This window comes from Oncorhynchus nerka, linkage group LG13, assembly GCF_034236695.1.
Source record: "Oncorhynchus nerka isolate Pitt River linkage group LG13, Oner_Uvic_2.0, whole genome shotgun sequence".
NCBI classification, from domain to species: Eukaryota; Metazoa; Chordata; class Actinopteri; order Salmoniformes; family Salmonidae; genus Oncorhynchus; species Oncorhynchus nerka.
The window spans coordinates 70,803,513-70,824,463 of NC_088408.1; the positions used below are offsets into that span (position 1 = coordinate 70,803,513).

The 20,951-nt window shown below is 44.1% G+C and overlaps 1 protein-coding gene across 1 annotated transcript in view; it reads left to right on the forward strand.

Moving 5' to 3' along the window:
- Positions 1-13,046: 13,046 nt before the first annotated feature.
- Positions 13,047-20,951, forward strand: part of LOC115140030 (anthrax toxin receptor 1-like) — a 54,225-nt gene continuing 46,320 nt past the window's right edge. Inside the window, exon 1 of the mRNA XM_029678037.2 lies at positions 13,047-13,598. Within this exon, the coding sequence (XP_029533897.1) occupies positions 13,438-13,598 (161 nt within the window). The 5' untranslated portion in view covers positions 13,047-13,437. The remainder of the gene's footprint in view (positions 13,599-20,951) is intronic.

Genomic DNA, 20,951 nt, shown 5'->3' on the forward strand with positions numbered 1-20,951 from the left:
TTTACTACCATTATAATTCCTGTGCATCAAACACCTCCATTTCCACCAAAATAACAATATTTGCTTGCAATACAGTTGACCATCCACTAGATCTTGTGTGTACACATGGTCTGAGATTTACGTGGAGATACATACATTTTCCCCTCAAGTTCCAAATGGCTAAATTACCAACCTTTGCGGTAAAACTGGTGCGTACAGCGGTTCGTTTTTTTGTGTGCGCACGCACCATTGATAATTGAGGCCCTGGCCTGCACCTGCCCTTAATCCTGAAAAAGCAGTGGCTCTTATGTAAACAGTATGGTAAGCACTTTTCTCACTTTTGTTTACGGGTGGGGAGGAGGAGAGGGTAGGCTACTCCCAAAGACCCCCTACTTAAAAGCATGTGAAATTCTCTACTTCCCTACAAGACCCCTAGCTAGTAGCATTACATCAGAATCCAGTCTACATTCATTTGAATCAAGTCATTTTGCATGCTATGTTTTCACGATTTTGGAGGTGATAGAACAGTCCTTTAATTTGGTTGATTTTCGAATACCAAAAGCGGTGTTGTTGCTAATTTACTATAATTTACTGTAGCTCTTCATGGCACATAGGTATCCTAATTGGGTTTAATTTTGTTGTCATAATGTGGACATTATAAATACTACATAATTAATATTTTTTAACTCACCACATTTGTTTTGAGTTAGAATTTATGGTGGATTGAAACTACATGATAGAGAAAATACACTGGAGACATATACACTATCGTTCAAAAGTTTGGGGTCACTTAGACATTTCTTTGTTTTTGAAAGAAAAACACATTTCTGACCATTAAGATAACATCAAATTGATCAGAAATACAGTGTAGACATAGTTAATGTTGTAAATGACTATTGTAGCTGAAAAAAGCAGATTTTTTAATGGAATATCTACATAGGCGTACAGAGGCCCATTTTCAGCAACCATCACTCCTGTGTTCCAATGGCACGTTGTTAGCTAATCCAAGTTGATCATTTTAAAAGGGTAATTGATCATTAGAAAACCCTTTTGCAATTATGTTAGCATTGCTGGAAACTTGTGCTGATTAAAGAAGAATTAAAACTGTCCTTCTTTAGACTAGTTGAGTATCTGGTGCAGATTCGATTACAGGCCCAAAATGGCCAGAAACAAAGACCTTTCTTCTGAAACTCATCAGTCTTTTCTTGTTCTAAGAAATGAAGGCTATTCCATGCATGAAATTGCCAAGAAACTGAAGATCTCGTACAACACTGTGTACTACTCCCTTCACAGAACAGCGCAAATGGGCTCTAACCAGAATAGAAAGAGGAGTGGGAGGCCCCGGTGCACAACTGAGCAAGAGGACAAGTACATTAGAGTGTCTAGTCAACTGGCAGCTTCATTAAATAGTACCTGCAAAACACCAGTCTCAACGTCAACAGTGAAGAGGTGACTCTGGGATACTGGCCTTCAAGGCAGAGTTGCAAAGAAAAAGCCATATCTCCGACTGGCTAATTAAAAATGTAATATTAATATGGGCAAAAGAACACAGACACTGGACAGAGGAACTCTGCCTAGAAGGCCAGCATCCTGGCAGGGTAGCCTAGTGGTTAGAGCGTTTGGACTAGGAACCGAAAGGTTGCAAGTTCGAATCCCCGAGCTGACAAGGTACAAAATCTGTCGTTCTGCCCCTGAACAGGCAGTTAACCCAGCGTTCCTAGGCCGTCATTGAAAATAAGAATCTGTTCTTAACTGACTTGCCTAGTAAAATAAAGGTAAAATAAAAATCCCGGAGTCACCTCTTCACTGTTGACGTTGAGACTGGTGTTTTGCAGGTATGCATTTGAAACTTTGAAAGTGTCTTCAAGTGCAGTTGCAAAACCCATCATGGCTCTCATGACAGTCACAGGAAAGGAAGACGCAGAGTTACCTCTGCTGCATAGGATAAGTTTACTAGAGTTACTAGCCTCAGAAATTGTAGCCCAAATGAATGCTTCACAGAATTCAATTAACAGACATCTCAACATCAACTGTTCAGAGGAGACGGTGTAAATCAGGCCTTTATGGTCGAATTGCTGCAAAGAAACCACTGCTAAAGGACACTAATAAGAAGAAGAGACTTTCGCGGGCCAAGAAACACGAGCAATGGACATTGGACCGGTGGAAATCTGTCCTTTGGTCTGATGAGTCCAAATGTAAGAATTTTGGTTCCAACCGCTGTGTCTTCGTGAGACGCAGAGTAGGTGAACGGACGATGCCCGTATGTGTGGTCCCCTCAGTGATACATGGAGGAGGAGGTGTGATAGTGCTTTGCTGGTAGCTATTACAGTGAAAGAATACCATGCTATTGTTTGAGGAGAGTGCACAGTTATGAACTTGAAAAGTTATTAATAAACCAATTAGGCACATTTGGGCAGTCTTAATACAACATTCTGCACAGAAATGCAATGGATCAGTCTAAAACTTTGCACGTACACTGCTGCTATCTAGTAGCCAAAATCTCAATTGCGCCTAAACTGCAAAGGCAATTTTTTTATTTATTTTTTTTATTTCACCTTCATTTAACCAGGTAGGCTAATTGAGAACAAGTTCTCATTTGCAACTGCGACCTGGCCAAGATAAATTCGACACATACAACAACACAGAGTTACACATGGAATAAACAAAACATAGTCAATAATACAGTAGAACAAAAGAAAACAAAAAGTCTATTCAATGAGTGCAAATGAGGTAAGATAAGGGAGTTAAGGCAATAAATAGGCCATGGTGGCGAAGTACTTACAATATAGCAATTAAACACTGGCATGGTAGATGTGCAGAAGATAAATGTGCAAGTAGAGATACTGGGGTGCAAAGGAGCAGGTGGCGAAGTATTTACAATATAGCAATTAAACACTGGAATGGTAGACGTGCAGAAGATGAATGTGCAAGTAGAGATACTGGGGTGCAAAGGAGCAAGATAAATAAATAAATACTTTATGGGGATGAGGTAGGTAGATATATGGGCTTTTTACAGATGGGCTTTGTACAGGTGCAGTGATCTGTGAGCTGCTCTGACAGCTGGTGCTTAAAGCTAGTGAGGGAGATATGAGTCTCCCGCTTCAGAGATTTTTAAAGTTTGTTCCGGTCATTGGCAGCAGAGAACTGGAAGGAAAGACAACCAAATGAGGAATTGGCTTTGGGGGTGACCAGTGAGATATACCTGCTGGAGCGCGTGCTACGAATGGGTGCTGCTATGGTGACCAGTGAGCTGAGATAAGGCAGGGCTTTACCTAGCAGAGACTTGTAGATAACCTGTAGCCAGTGGGTTTGGCAACGCGTATGAAGCGAGGGCCAACCAACGAGAGCGTACAGGTCGCAATGGTGGGAAGTGTCTGGGGCTTTGGTGACAAAACGGATTGCACTGTGATAGACTGCATCCAGTTTGTTGAGTAGAGTGTTGGAGGCTATTTTATAGATGACATCACCAAAGTCGAGGATCGGTAGGATGGTCAGTTTTACGAGGGTATGTTTGGCAGCATGAGTGAAGGATGCTTTGTTGCGATATAGGAAGCCAATTCTAGATTTAATTTTGGATTGGAGATACTTAATGTGAGTCTGGAAGGTGAGTTTACAATCTAACCAGACACCTAGGTATTTGTAGTTGTCCACGTATTTTAAGTAAGAGCCGTCCAGAGTAGTGATGCTGGACAGGCGAGCAGGTGCGGGCAGTGATCGGTTGAAGAGCATGCATTTAGTTTCCCCTGCGTTTAAGTGCAGTTGGAGGCCACGGAAGGAGAGTTGTAATGGCATTGAAGCTCATCTGGAGGTTAGTTAACACAGTGTCCAAAGAGGGGCCAGAAGTATACAGAATGGTGTCGTATGCGTAGAGGTGTACCAGAGAATCACCAGCAGCAAGAGCAACATCATTGATGTATACAGAGAAGAGAGTCGGCCTGAGGATTGAACCCTGTGGCACCCCCATAGAGACAGCCAGAGATCCGGACAACAGGCCCTCTGATTTGACACACTGAACTCTATCAGAGAAGTAGTTGGTAAATTTCCTCCGGCACATTGGTGCAGCTGGCTTCCGGGTTGGATGTGCGCTGTGTCAAGAAGCAGTGCGGCTGGTTGGGTTGTGTATCGGAGGACGCATGACTTTCAACCTTCGTGTTGTAGCGATGAGACAAGATAGTAGCTACTACAACAATTGGATACCATGAAATTGGGGAGAAAAAGGGGTAAAAATAAAAAATAAATAAAAATAAAAATAAAAAATCAGCCATTTCCAGCTACAATAGTCCTCTACAACATTAACAATGTCTACACTGTATTTCTGATCAATTTGATGTTATTTTAATGGACACTTTTTTTTTGCTTTTCTTTCAAAAACGAGGACATTTCTAGGTGACTTTGAACTTTTGAACGGTAGTGTGTCTCAAGTAAACAATATAAATTATTTAAATCAGACCTATTAGACAGGCTATTTTTTTCAAGTAACCTCTTTTGATCTTTACATCCCAAAGGGAGCGTGGTTTATAATATACTGTAGAATTTAATTGATGAACAGATAGTTGATATTTTGCTTTGAAGTTTGTGGGCTTCCACTGTAGCTAAAAACATTTTTCAGTAGACATACTAACTAGACAATAGCTAGGTTTCCATCAAATGGGTGACAGATTTTCGTGCTAATATTCTAAAAATACACATAAAGAAAATACGCATATCTTCCCACCAGTAGTTCATAGTGTTTCCATCCCATTTTCAACTCTACAGATACACAACATGACCAAAAGTATGTGGATACCTGCTCGTCAAACATCTCATTCCAAAATCATGGGCATTCATATGGAGTTGGTTACCCCGTTGCTGCTATAATAACAGCCTCCACTCTTCTGGGAAGGCTTTCCCCTAGATGTTGGAACATTGCTGCGGGGACTTGCTTCCATTCAGCCACAAGAGCTTCAGTGAGATCGGGCACTGATGTTGACGATTTGGCCTGGCTCACAGTCAGCGTTCCAATTAATCCCAAAGGTGTTCAATGGGGTTCAAGTCAGGGCTCTGTGCAGGCCAGTCAAGTTCTTCCACACCGATCTCGACAAATCATTTCTGTATGAACCTCGCTTTGTTCACGGGGGCATTGTAATACTGAAACAGGAAAAGGCCTTCTCCAAACTGTTGCCACAAAGTTGGAAGCACAGAGTCATCTAGAATGTCATTCTATGCTTTAGGGTTAAGAATTCCCTTCATTGGTACTGAGGGGTCTATCCCAAACCATGAAGAACAGCCCCAGACCATATTTCCACTTCACAATAACAGCGCTTATAGTTGACCGGGGCAGCTCTAGCAGGGCAGACATTTTAAGAACTGACTTGTTGGAAAGGTGGCATCCTATGACAGTGCCACATTGAAAGTCACTGTGTCTTCAGTAAGGTCGTTCTACTGCCAATGTTTGTCTATGGAGATTGCATGGCGGTGTGCTCGATTTTATACACCTGTCAGCAACGGGTGTGGCTGAAATAGGTGTATCCACTCACTTGAAGGGGTGTCCACATACTTTTGTACATATAGTGTAGTTTTGTCACAATAACTGTTGCATTAAATAGAAACGTGCCTCTCTGGTATAGGCATGTGCACTCCAACAGCTTGCAGATACAGTAGGCTGTAGGGGTAGGCTAGTCTACATGATATTTTGGGGGTAGGCTTGTCTACAATAATATTTGTCAAATGGCAGTCAAGCATCTATCATCATGTCACCAAAATCAAACCCTAGACATTTATTGGAAAGGAGCATCAAGCTCATCACTTTGCACTTTCACCACCCTGTGAAGTTCATCATTATTTATTTAATCTGTAGCCTCATAAACTGCATGGTTTCCCGAGTTGTAGTGGGAGGCAGACTCCAAGTTTACTTCCATATGATGGTTATTATATCAATATTTCCACATAAAGTTGTTTCCACCGCCATTTCTCATTTGACATTTTACCGACAGAAAAATATCCTGTGTGTCCAATGAACAAATTATCTTAAAATGGTACCGAAACTTCGTGTTTCCATCACAGTTGTCGTGATTTGTTTTATATATATACACACACACACACACACACACACATCTCAATATTTTTTGTATGTGCGCAGTCTTTTCAGACATGTCGCTCCTTTTCGGACAAAACTGGTTTATTCTCGTTAGACAAAAGCTATTAGGCTACCATTTATCCATCACTCATTTAATAGCCTAACCACCTGCTCAAAAGTAGAGATCCGGTAGCCTATTTCAAATATTTGAAAGGATGGGTTGGCTACAGTATTGCTCTGCGATAGTAGCCTATTTAAATTCAGAGCCTCTACCAAGGTAAGATATAGAAACACAATAATCTATTCACAAACAATTTGTATTTTCCATAGAAATGTGCTGTAGCATTTCCGTTTAAATTGTTCAAATAGACAATCAAACTAGCAGAATGCGAGGCCATTTAGCATGCATTTTATTTTGAAAAAGTTACTTCAAAATATTAAAATGAGGTTTAAATACATGTGATCAAATTTTCCACTGGCTTTAGAACCTGTAATAGTCCAGTTCCAACATCTCCAAATCATACAGCAAATTACGTTTTTTTTGTGTGTTGTTTTTACCGTAAAGGAATAATGGAGGGCGTTTTACAGGCGGGGCTGTAATTGTAACGCACAAATATAGTATGGCTCTGCAAATCTTAGAATCTCCACATATATACATATATTTATTTCTTGGGCCTCTATAACTATATCTATTTATTAATTTATTTTTTGCGAATTGGATTCATCCCCTCTACCACACGGAACCCCACTAATCCTACCGACAGAAACGCACAAGGTGGCTAATAACAGACCTCCATCCTATGCTAGCTTGCTACCGATGGCCCGGCTAGCTGTCTAAATCGCCGTGACCCCAACCAACCTTCACTGGACCCTTTTGATCACTCGACTAAGCATGCCTCTCCTTAATGTCAATATGCCTTGTCCATTGCTGTTCTGGTTAGTGTTTATTGACTTATTTCACTGTAGAGCCTCTAGTCCTGCTCACTATACCTTATCCAACCTATTAGTTCCACCACCCACACATGCGATGACATCTCCTGGTTTCAATGATGTTTCTAGAGACAATATCTCTCTCATCATCACTCAATACCTAGGTTTACCTCCACTGTATTCACATCCTACCATACCTTTGTTTGTACATTATACCTATGTTATCGCCCCCAGAAACCTCCTTTTAATCTCTGTTCCAGACGTTCTAGACGACCAATTTTTATTTATTTTAGCCGTACCCTTATCCTACTCCTCCTCTGTTCCTCTGGCGATGTAGAGGTGAATCCAGGCCCTGCAGTGCCTAGCTCCACTCCTATTCCCCAGGCGCTCTCTTTTGATGACTTATGTAACCGTAATGGCCTTGGTTTCATGCATGTTAACATTAGAAGCCTCCTCCCTAAGTTTGCTTTATTCACTGCTTTAGCACACTCTGCCAACCCGGATGTTCTAGCTATGTCTGAATCCTGGCTTAGGAAGACCACCAAATATTCTGAAATTTTCATCCCAAACTACAACATTTTCAGACAAGATAGAACTGCCAAAGGGGGCGGTGTTGCAATCTACTGCAAAGATAGTCTGCAGAGTTCTATCCTACTATCCAGGTCTGTACCCAAACAATTTGAACTTCTACTTTTAAAAATCCACCTCTCTACATTTACATTACATTTAAGTCATTTAGCAGACGCTCTTATCCAGAGCGACTTACAAATTGGTGCATTCACCTTATGACATCCAGTGGAACAGCCACTTTACAATAGTGCATCTAAATCTTTTAAGGGGGGGGGTGAGAAGGATTACTTTATCCTATCCTAGGTATTCCTTAAAGAGGTGGGGTTTCAGGTGTCTCCGGAAGGTGGTGATTGACTCCGCTGTCCTGGCGTCGTGAGGGAGTTTGTTCCACCATTGGGGGGCCAGAGCAGCGAACAGTTTTGACTGGGCTGAGCGGGAACTGTACTTCCTCAGTGGTAGGGAGGCGAGCAGGCCAGAGGTGGATGAATGCAGTGCCCTTGTTTGGGTGTAGGGCCTGATCAGAGCCTGGAGGTACTGAGGTGCCGTTCCCCTCACAGCTCCGTAGGCAAGCACCATGGTCTTGTAGTGGATGCGAGCTTCAACTGGAAGCCAGTGGAGAGAGCGGAGGAGCGGGGTGACGTGAGAGAACTTGGGAAGGTTGAACACCAGACGGGCTGCGGCGTTCTGGATGAGTTGTAGGGGTTTAATGGCACAGGCAGGGAGCCCAGCCAACAGCGAGTTGCAGTAATCCAGACGGGAGATGACAAGTGCCTGGATTAGGACCTGCGCCGCTTCCTGTGTGAGGCAGGGTCGTACTCTGCGGATGTTGTAGAGCATGAACCTACAGGAACGGGCCACCGCCTTGATGTTAGTTGAGAACGACAGGGTGTTGTCCAGGATCACGCCAAGGTTCTTAGCGCTCTGGGAGGAGGACACAATGGAGTTGTCAACCGTGATGGCGAGATCATGGAACGGGCAGTCCTTCCCGGGAGGAAGAGCAGCTCCGTCTTGCCGAGGTTCAGCTTGAGGTGGTGATCCGTCATCCACACTGATATGTCTGCCAGACATGCAGAGATGCGATTCGCCACCTGGTCATCAGAAGGGGAAAGGAGAAGATTAATTGTGTGTCGTCTGCATAGCAATGATAGGAGAGACCATGTGAGGTTATGACAGAGCCAAGTGACTTGGTGTATAGCGAGAATAGGAGAGGGCCTAGATCAGAGCCCTGGGGGACGCCAGTGGTGAGAGCGCGTGGTGAGGAGACAGATTCTCGCCACGCCACCTGGTAGGAGCGACCTGTCAGGTAGGACGCAATCAAGCGTGGGCCGCGCCGGAGATGCCCAACTCGGAGAGGGTGGAGAGGAGGATCTGATGGTTCACAGTATCGAAGGCAGCCGATAGGTCTAGAAGGATGAGAGCAGAGGAGAGAGAGTTAGCTTTAGCAGTGCGGAGCGCCTCCGTGAAACAGAGAAGAGCAGTCTCAGTTGAATGACTAGTCTTGAAACCTGACTGATTTGGATCAAGAAGGTCATTCTGAGAGAGATAGCGGGAGAGCTGGCCAAGAGCTGACCTCTTGAAGACGGAAGGGACGTAGCCAGCGGTCAGGGATGAGTTGATGAGCGAGGTGAGGTAAGGGAGAAGGTCTCCGGAAATGGTCTGGAGAAGAGAGGAGGGGATAGGGTCAAGCGGGCAGGTTGTTGGGCGGCCGGCCGTCACAAGACGCGAGATTTCATCTGGAGAGAGAGGGGAGAAAGAGGTCTGAGCACAGGGTAGGGCAGTGTGAGCAGAACCAGCGGTGTCGTTTGACTTAGCAAACGAGGATCGGATGTCGTCGACCTTCTTTTCAAAATGGTTGACGAAGTCATCTGCAGAGAGGGAGGAGGGGGGGGGGGAGGAGGATTCAGGAGGGAGGAGAAGGTGGCAAAGAGCTTCCTAGGGTTAGAGGCAGATGCTTGGAATTTAGAGTGGTAGAAAGTGGCTTTATAGCAGCAGAGACAGAAGAGGAAAATGTAGAGAGGAGGGAGTGAAAGGATGCCAGGTCCGCAGGGAGGCGAGTTTTCCTCCATTTCCGCTCGGCTGCCCGGAGCCCTGTTCTGTGAGCTCGCAATGAGTCGTCGAGCCACAGAGCGGGAGGGGAGGACCGAGCCGGCCTGGAGGATAGGGGACATAGAGAGTCAAAGGATGCAGAAAGGGAGGAGAGGAGGGTTGAGGAGGCAGAATCAGGAGATAGGTTGGAGAAGGTTTGAGCAGAGGGAAGAGATGATAGGATGGAAGAGGAGAGAGTAGCGGGGGAGAGAGAGCGAAGGTTGGGACGGCGCGATACCATCCGAGTAGGGGCAGTGTGGGAAGTGTTGGATGAGAGCGAGAGGGAAAAGGATACAAGGTAGTGGTCGGAGACTTGGAGGGGAGTTGCAATGAGGTTAGTGGAAGAACAGCATCTAGTAAAGATGAGGTCGAGCGTATTGCCTGCCTTGTGAGTAGGGGGAAGGTGAGAGGGTGAGGTCAAAAGAGGAGAGGAGTGGAAAGAAGGAGGCAGAGAGGAATGAGTCAAAGGTAGACGTGGGGAGGTTAAAGTCGCCCAGAACTGTGAGAGGTGAGCCGTCCTCAGGAAAGGTGCTTATCAAGGCATCAAGCTCATTGATGAACTCTCCGAGGGAACCTGAAGGGCGATAAATGATAAGGATGTTAAGCTTGAAAGGGCTGGTAACTGTGACAGCATGGAATTCAAAGGAGGCGATAGACAGATGGGTAAGGGGAGAAAGAGAGAATGACCACTTGGGAGAGATGAGGATCCCGGTGCCACCACCCCGCTGACCAGAAGCTCTCGGGGTGTGCGAGAACACGTGGGCGGACGAAGAGAGAGCAGTAGGAGTAGCAGTGTTATCTGTGGTGATCCATGTTTCCGTCAGTGCCAAGAAGTCGAGGGACTGGAGGGAGGCATAGGCTGAGATGAACTCTCTCTCTAAAAACAAGTCTCTCACCGTTGCCGCCTGCTATAGACCACCCTCTGCCCCCAGCTGTGCTCTGGACACCATATGTGAACTGATTGCCCCCATCTATCTTCAGAGCTCGTGCTGCTAGGCAACCTAAACTGGAACATGCTTAACACCCCAGCCGTCCTACAAGCTAAGCTTGATGCCCTCAATCTCACACAAATTATCAATGAACCTACCAGGTACCTCCCCGAAGCCTTAAACACGGGCACCCTCATAGATGTCATCCTAACCAACTTGCCCTCTAAATACACCTCTGCTGTCTTCAACCAAGATCTCAGCGATCACTGCCTCATTGCCTGCATCCGTAATGGGTCAGCGGTCAAACGACCTCCACTCATCACTGTCAAACGCTCCCTGAAACATTTCAGTGAGCAGGCCTTTCTAATCGACCTGGCCGGGGTATCCTGGAAGGATATTGATCTCATCCCGTCAGTAGAGGATGCCTGGTTATTTTTTTTAAATGCCTTCCTAACCATCTTAAATAAGCATGCCCCATTCAAGAAATTTAGAACCAGGAACAGATATAGCCCTTGGTTCTCCCCAGACCTGACTGCCCTTAACCAACACAAAAACATCCTATGTCGTTCTGCATTAGCATCGAACAGCCCCCGTGATATGCAGCTGTTCAGGGAAGCTAGAAACCATTATACACAATCCACTATAATTGAGAATTTCAACAAGCATCTTTCTACGGCTGGCCATGCTTTCCACCTGGCTACTCCTACCCTGGTCAACAGCACTGCACCCCCCACAGCAACTCGCCCAAGCCTTCCCCATTTCTTCTTCTCCCAAATCCAGTCAACTGATGTTCTGAAAGAGCTGCAAAATCTGGACCCCTACAAATCAGTCGGGCTAGATAATCTGGACCCTTTCTTTCTAAAATGATCTGCAGAAATTGTTGCCACCCCTATTACTAGCCTGTTCAACCTCTCTTTCGTGTCATCTGAGATTCCCAAAGATTGGAAAGCAGCTGCCATTTGAAGAGTCATCCCCCTCTTCAAAGGGGGACACACGCTTGACCCGAACTACTACAGACCTATATCTATCCTACCCTGCCTTTCTAAGGTCTTCGAAAGCCAAGTCAACAAACAAATTACCGACCATTTCGAATCTCACCATACCTTCTCTGCTATGCAATCTGGTTTCAGAGCTGGTCATGGGTGCACCTCAGCCACGCTCAAGTTCCTAAACGATATCTTAACCGCCATCGATAAGAAACATTACTGTGCAGCCGTACTCATTGATCTGGCCAAGGCTTTCTACTCTGTCAATCACCACATCCTCATCGGCAGACTCGACAGCCTTGGTTTCTCAAATGATTGCCTCGCCTGGTTCACCAACTACTTCTCTGATAGAGTTCAGTGTGTCAAATCGGAGGGTCTGTTGTCCGGACCTCTGGCAGTCTCTATGGCGGTGCCACAGGGTTCAATTCTTGGACCGACTCTCTTCTCTGTATACATCAATGATGTCGCTCTTGCTGCTGGTGGATCTCTGATCCACCTCTACGCATACGACACCATTCTGTATACTTCTGGCCCTTCTTTGGACACTGTGTTAACAACCCTCCAGGCAAGCTTCAATGCCATACAACTCTCCTTCCGTGGCCTCCAATTGCTCTTAAATACAAGTAAAACTAAATGCATGCTCTTCAACCGATCGCTGCCTGCACCTGCCCGCCTGTCCAACATCACTACTCTGGACGGCTTTGACTTAGACGCGCTCCAGCAGGTATATCTCTCTGGTCACCCCCAAAACCAATTCCTTCTTTGGCCGCCTCTCCTTCCAGTTCTCTGCTGCCAATGACTGGAACGAACTACAAAAATCTCTGAAACTGGAAACACTTATCTCCCTCACTAGCTTTAAGCACCAACTGTCAGAGCAGCTCACAGATTACTGCACTTGTACATAGCCCACCTATAATTTATCCCAAACAACTACCTCCTTCCCTACTGTATTTATTTTATTTATTTATTTATTTTGCTCCTTTGCACCCCATTATTTTTATTTCTACTTTGCACATTCTTCCACTGCAAATCTACCATTCCAGTGTTTTACTTGCTATATTGTATTTACTTTGCCACCATGGCCTTTTTTTTTTTTGCCTTTACCTCCCTTATGTCACCTCATTTGCTCACATCGTATATAGACTTGTTTATACTGTATTATTGACTGTATGTTTGTTTTACTCCATGTGTAACTCTGTGTCGTTGTATGTGTCGAACATCTTTGTTTTTTCTTGGCCAGGTCGCAATTGTAAATGAGAACTTGTTCTCAACTTGCCTACCTGGTTAAATAAAGGTGAAATGAAATTTTAAAAAACACGAATTGTATGTATGCATGGTTGATAAAGGAGGCCCCAGATAAGCTCCTGACTAAGAACATTGTCACCACCGATTGTAACCAGTAGATGGCAGTAGAAGTGGAGTTTGTCTTTCTCACTTGTTTTAATTCCCTCTTCAACCACGTGAAAAAAAAGAAAAAAAAGTCAGAGTTTTGGAAAGGGACTGACTGACTGTAAGTTAGACACAATTACATCGTTTTCTGTGGAGCTGCCTGGAATGCACTTACTTTGTAGCTATTTTCTTACTGTTGGGAAGTAGGACAAAGGAAGACCAGGAGTTTGCTGTTATGTGGCTCAGTGCATGTAGCCTGTGCTTGATTGTCTCGTATCCAGTTATTAGAGCTTCCTGACTCAGTTGAGACGGACTAGATTCATAGCATCAGTGCATTCTCTGCCTTTCACTGCACCCTTTCAGATAACTTATTTTCAATGCTGAAGAATACTGGATCAATATACAGAAATAAGGAATAGTTTTTTTTGTACAAAGGAAAGGTTTTTCTCCACCTGTTTTCCAAAGTGGTTTTATTCTTCCTTTTATGTGAAATAGGCTCCTCCAAACTGGAATAATGTCTTTATATGGGTGCAGAGGCTCCTGGTTACCAGTGCTGCTTGGTGTTGTGAGTGTGCTGGTGGTGCTGGCAGCTGGTAATGCTGGGCACAACCAGGACAAGGGGGAGACTGGACCATCCTGCTTCGGGAGCTTTGACCTCTACTTTGTCCTGGACAAGTGAGTTTGTCATTCATCATTCTCTTTCCACCTTATCTCTCCACTGCTTGTCATACACTATTGGGGGCAGAGTTCATAACTGTGTGTACTATCAGTTGGTGAGAGAGAGACTCAAATATCATATTCATTTGTACATATTCACTGTATAACATCAGAGGTCACCAACCGGTCGATCTTCAAGACAATACACCCATGTGTAACTCTGTGTTGTTTTTGTCGTACTGCTTTGCTTTATCTTGGCCAGGTCGCAGTTGTCAATGAGAACTTGTTCTCAACTGGCCTACCTGGTTAAATAAAGGTGAAATAAAATAAATTAAAACGTTCCTAGTTGACCACCAAACATTTCTGTAAGAAAAGCCAGCGATACAGGTTTGCTCTTTTTTTTTGTGTTGCGCTGTTGGTGGAAGGTGTACTTGATTCAGAAGCCCTGCACACCAGGTAGGCATAGAGTACCACAGTATGCGTCATAATAACCATAAAACCTAGCGGTCAAACAGGGAAATGGTTCCAATCATTTTTTCCACAGGGGATTTTAGAAACACTTAAAATAAGGCCTGTGTTTCATGTAGGCTTACCCTGGCATGACGTTTTGATAAGCGTGTAAGTCTCTTTAGAACAATGTGACCGTGAGAGGCTGAGACTAATGCTGTGTTCAAATGGAAACCTCATACTTCCGACATCTGACTGGGGAAAATCATTTTGAACGGTCATCCAACTCGGAATTCCAAGCCGGAAACTCAGGCATCTTTCTAGAACTCCGACTTCACTACCTGAAGATCACTGACGTCATAATTTGTCCTGGTTCCCAGTTGCCTTGAAAGCACTATGACAGATGCAGGTACCATTAATCCAGTAAAATAAAACAGCAAATTATTTACATGTATGCTCAGCTGTGCCTTGCAAGTGCTACACCTGATCTAATTTATCAAAGCTCGAGTTTTGAAATATAATATGGTCTGAGAAGAACAATATTGGCAGGCCAGGTATATAGCCAATATGCTTTGATAATGTATTAGGCCTACTGCACAAATCAAGATCTTTATAGAACTGTTTTTATTAGGTTAATGTTACATTTTTAAAGTCATGTTTAAAATATAAAATAAAAATCATAATCTGAGTGGTACATATTGACTTGCATTTTGACTGAGAAAGTGACTCAAAGGTTGGTGACCACTGGTGTACATGAATCTTGGCAAAGTTCGTTCCTGTTTGGTCACGTTTCTGTGTGTCAAACAAAAACACCCTAATTATAGGTTGACAATAGAGCCTCCCACAATGCAATCTATGGCTGCGGGATGAAGTTGGTAAAGAGCAACTGCAGAAACTTGCAGTCGACTGCAGTCAAAATGACATTTGATCATGTGGTTTTTGTAAAGTTTATGCAGTAGTCATGTAGGTGCAAAATGGACAATTGTATCCCCATAATGTAGCACACTTTGTAAGGCTTGACAGAAGTGATCCAAATGTTGTCATACTTGGCAGGACCGGACTACCGCATTGGGGCCCCGGGACACCGAGGGGGGGGGCAGCTAACTTACAGCATTTGTCATGAGGCTAAGATAAAATGTTGCAGTTTTAAGCTAATTTGCTGCAATTCTACACTTTTTGTCATGGGGCAGAGATTTTGTTGTTGTTGCTGTTTTATAGCTCATCTGATGCTTTTGTTGACATTTTGCCATGAGGCTGAGAGACATCTTTGCAGTTTTAAAGCTAATTTATTGCTATTCAACACATTTTACCATGTTTCTGAGAGAAAATGTTGCAGTTTTAAAGAACATTTACAATCTAGAATTGTCTTCCTATATCGCAACAAAGCATCCTTCACTCATGCTGCCAAACATACCCTCGTAAAACTGACCATCCTACCGATCCTCGACTTCGGTGATGTCATCTATAAAATAGCCTCCAACACTCTACTCAACAAACTGGATGCAGTCTATCACAGTGCCACCAAAGCCCCATACACTACCCACCATTGCGACTTGTACGCTCTCGTTGGCTGGCCCTCGCTTCATACTCGTCGCCAAACCCACTGGCTACAGGTTATCTACAAGTCTCGGCTAGGTAAAGCCCCGCCTTATCTCAGCTCACTGGTCACCATAGCAGCACCCACTCGTAGCACGCGCTCCAGCAGGTATATCTCACTGGTCACCCCCAAAGCCAATTCCTCCTTTGGTCGTCTTTCCTTCCAGTTCTCTGCTGCCCATGACTGGAACGAATTGCAAAAATCTCTGAAGCTGGAGACTCACATCTCCCTCACTAGCTTTAAGCACCAGCTGTCAGAGCAGTTTACAGATCACTGCACCTGTACTTAGCCTATTTGTAAACAGCCCATCTATCTACCTACCTCATCCCCATACGGGTATTTATTTATTTATTTTGCTCCTTTGCACCCCAGTATCTCTACCTGCACATTCATCTTCTACCATTCCAGTGTTTAATTGCTATATTGTAATTATTTCCACCACCATGGCCTATTTATTTCCTTAACTTACCTCATTTGCACTCACTGTATATAGACTTTTTGTTTTCTTTTGTTCTACTGTATTATTGACTGTGTTTTGTTTATTCCATGTGTAACTTTGTGTTGTTGTGTGTCGAATTGCTACGCTTTATCTTGGCCAGGTCGCAGTTGCAAAGGAGAACTTGTTCTCAACTAGCCTACCTGGTTAAATAAAGGTGAAATAAATAAAAAATAAATTTGTATTTTTTTATTTTGCTATATGCTGGCAAAAAAATGTGAAGTGTTTTCTCAATGTCTGTTTATTTGATAATTGTAATCTGATATAACCTCATTGCTATATTTATGTGTACTTTATACAATGTTGAAGGCATTCTGACTGCAAAAAAATATATAACCTAATGTGGAAAATATATATTTTTTATTTCCAACAACTTTGAAAACCTGCATCTTACAAAACATATGTGGTATTTACTTCCCCTGAGGGGCATTGATCAAGCATTGGGACAATTCTGAAGATGGTATCCCCATAATGCAACACACTTTAGAAGGCGGTGACATGAGCCTCTTTAAAACTCTTCACAAAAGCAGTGTTTACATGTCCGCTGCTTTCTTGAGTTACATACAGTGAATTCTAAAAGTATTCAGACCACATTTTGTTACTTTACAGCCTTATTCTAAAATTGATGAGGAAATGTTTTATTTAATCCATCTACTCACAATATCCCATAACAATGAAGTGAAAAAACAGAAATACCTTATTTCCGTAAGTATTCAGACCCTTTGCTATGGAACTCGAAATTGAGCTCAGGTGCATCCTGTTTCCATTGATCATCCTTGAGATGTTACTACATCTTGATTGGCGTCCACCTGTGGTAAATTCAATTGACTGGATATGATTTGGAAAGGCACACACCTGTCTATATAATGTCCCACAGTTGACCGTGCATATCAGAGCAAAAACCAAGTCATGAGGTTGAAGGAATTGTCAGTAGAGCTCCGAGACAGGATTGTGTCGATGCACAGATCTGGGGAAGGGTACCAAAGAATGTCTGCAGCATTGCAGCTCCCCAAGAACACAGTGGCCTCCATCATTGTTAAATGGAAGTAGTTTGGAACCACCAAGACTCGTGCTAGAGCTGGCCGCCTAGCCAAACTGAGCAATCAGGGCAGAAGGGCCTTGATTCGGGTGGTGACCAATAACCCGATGGTCACTCTGACAGAGCGCCACAATTCCTCTGTGGAGATGGGAGAACCTTCCAGAAGGACAACCATCTCTGCAGCACTCCACCAATCAGGCGTTTATGGTAGAGTTGCCAGACGGAAGCCACTCCTCAGTAAAAGGCGCATGACAGCCTGCTTTGAGTTTGCCAAAAGGCACCTAAAGGACTCCGACCATGAGAAACAAGATTCTCTGTTCTGATTGAACTCTTTGACCTGAATGCCAACCGTCACGTCTGGTGGAAACCTGGCACCATCCCTATGGTGAGAGATGGTGGTGGCAGCATCATGCTGTGGGGATGTTTTTCAGCGGCAGGGACTCGGAGACTAGTTGGGAAAGATGAATGGCGCAAAGTACAGAGAGATCCTTCATGAAAACCTACTCCAGATCGCTCAGGACTTCAGACTGGGTTGAAGGTTCACCTTCCAATAGGACAACAACCCTAAGCACACAGCCAAGACAACGCAGGAGTGGCTTCAGGATAAGTCACTCATTGTCTTTGAGTGGCCCAGCCAGAGCCCGGACTTGAACCCGATCGAACATCTCTGGAGAGACCTGGAAATAGCTGTGCAGTGATGATCCCCATCCAACCTGACAGAGCTTGAGAGGATCTGCAGAGAAGAATGGGAGAAACTCCCCAAAAGCAGGTGTGCCAAGCTTGTAGGCTGTAATCGGTGCCAACGGTGCTTCAACAAAGTACTGAGTAAAGGGTCTGAATACTTATGGAAATGTGATATTTCATTTTTTTAAATAAATTTGCCAAAAATTGTAAACTGTTTTTGTTTTGTCATCATGAGGTATTGTGTGTAGATTGATGGGGGGAAAACTATTTAATCCATTTCAGAATTAGGCTGGCACAAAATGTGGAACAAGTCAAGGGGTCTGAATACTTTACAAATGAACTGTAGATTTCCAAACCCATGTTTATCTCTGTGTGACTAACATGTGGACAAATCAATCCTGCGTGCAACTAACTAGCTTGCTGATTCTATCATGTTTTCATTTTCACTCAGCCATGTTGTTGGCATTGGACTGTTTCAGACTGGTACCGTCTGTTTCATGGAGCTGCCCCAGTTAGCATTTCAACCACAACCAATAATATCTCATTTATGCCACCCTATGATATTTTCAGATGTATTTCTACTGTAGGTAGCCTTTCTCTGTCACTTCTGCACTAGTTCTCCTTAGTGTTTGTTCACCCAAATTCCTTCCTTATCCTCCATCAAAAGGGCCTAATTATTGTGAGCAAAGGCAAATCAAATCAGTTTGAGTCACATGCACAACAATGCTCCAACAATGCAGGTCAGAGAAGTGAGTGAAACAATAATACTAAGTAAAATAATAGAAAAAGGCATGTGTGTATGTATCTCTATCCAGGCTATATCACATCCGGTTGTGATTGGGAGTCCCATAGGGCGGCGCACAATTGGCCCATCGTTGTCCGGGTTTGGTCGGGATAGGCAGTCATTGTAAATACGAATTTGTTCTTAACTGACTTGCCTAGTTAAATAAAGGTAAAATGTAAAGTGTTGGTGCCATGTTTCATAAGCTGAAGTAAAGGATTCCAGATGTTTTCCAGACGCATTATTTTTCTCCAATGTTGTGCAAAAATGTGTTTGCATCCCTGTTAGTGAGCATTTGTCCTTTTCCAAGATAATCCATCCACCTGACAGGTGTGGCATATCAAGGGCCGATTTAAACAGCATGATCATTACACAGGTGCACCTTGTGCCGGGGACAATAAAAGGCCACTCAAATGTGCAGTTTTGTCACACAGCACAATGCCACAGTTTTGAGGGAGCGTGCAATTGGCATGCTGACTGCAGGAATGTCCACCAGAGCTGTTTCCAGATAATTGAATGTTCCTTTCTCTACCATAAGCCACCTCCAAAGACATTTTAGAGAATTTGGCAGTGCGTCCAACCGGCCTCACAACAGCAGACCACGTGTAACCACGCCAGCCCAGGACCTCCACATCTGGCTCCTTCACCAGCCACCCGGACAGCTGATGAAACCCCAGGGGGCCCTCCCAGGCCTACCCATGGCTGCGCTCCTGCCCAGTCATGTGAAATCCGTAGGTTAGGCCCTAATGAAGTCATTTAAATTGACTGATTTGCTTATATGAACTGTAATGCAGTCAAATCTTGAAATTGTTGCATTTTATATTTTTGTTCAGTGTGTATTTATTTATTTATAACTAGTTTTAAATTCTATACAGTTGTTGCAGTTAAGTGGAAACTTGTGTAAATAAGGCTATTTGTCCATAGTGTGAGATTTACAAGGATAAATGTCCATTAGGGGGTAAGGGGGGGGGGGTAGAAGCTATTGGGCAGTTTATTTCTACCATGATGCTCCTATATTGTCTGTGTGATGAAAGCGGTGAGAACAGGCTGTGGCTCGGGTGGCTGAGGTCCCTGATGATTTTCTTGGTCTTCCTGTGACACCTGGTGTTGTAGGTGTCCAGGAGGGCAGATGGTGTGCGACATCTGTAGAACCTTGTGGTCAGGAGCCATACCAGGCTGATGCAGCCCAACAGTGCGATCTCGATGGTGCACCTGTCCAACACTGAGGGCCCTCGGGAACAGGCCGAATTTCATAAATCTCCTGCTTTCTTCACCACGGCGTCTTTGTGGTTTGATCATTTCAGCTCCTCTGAGATGTGGACACAGAGAAACTTTAAAAGTTTCTGACCGTCTACACGGCAGCCCCGTTGATGGGGGTGTGCCTAGCTTGGTTCCTCCTGAAGTCCACAATCGGCTCCTTTGATTTGCTTACTTTGAGGGAGAAGTTGTTTACCTTGCACCACGCCATCAGAGTGCCTACCTCATCTCTGTAGGCCATCTCGTTGTTGTTGCTAATCATGCCTACTACTGTCGTGTCATCAGCGATTTTGATGGAATTGGAACTGTACCCCCATGTTGAGGGTCAGTGTGGAGGAGGTGATGTTACCTACCATCACCACCTGGGGGTGGCCGTCAGGAAGTTTAGGACCCAGTTCTATATGGAGGAGTTAAGTCCCAGGGCCGAGAGCTTTGTGGTGAGCTTAGAGAGTACTGTGGTATTGAAGACCAAGCTGTAGTCCATTTCAAGCATCTTCACTTGTGCATTCCCTTTTTCCAGGTGGGTGAGGGCAGTGGATCTTTTGGGGCATACCTAATAGGGTAAAATAGAGCCTCTTCTGGATTTAATAGATATTGCTACCCTCTGAACTCCATACTTTCAAATGACAACACTCATTATTGCCTGCATGATTATTTGTCTAATGTGGGTGAGCAGGCTTCATCCTCTATCATTTGGGTCTGCCTTTTCCTCTCCTCCATTGTTTAATCTCTTACTCGTGGATGAAGATAGTTTTTTTCCCTTTTGCCCTACATCAGAATGCCAACTCCAGGCAGACATTTCTGTGGTGGCATAACATTTTAGCTAAGTGGAAATTCAGGCAGACATCTCGAATTGTAAGATTCAAAAGACTGATGTAGGGAGTATGATGAACATACTGCTGTGTGTGTGCACAATGTTTTGCTAACAGAAAATGCATAAAAAAGGAGAATGTTAGACACCAGGAGGTTGGTGGCCCCTTAATTGGGGAGGGCGGGCTCGTGGTAATGGCTCGAGTGGAATCGGTGGAATGCTATCAAATACATCAAACACATTCCATTTGCTCCGTTCC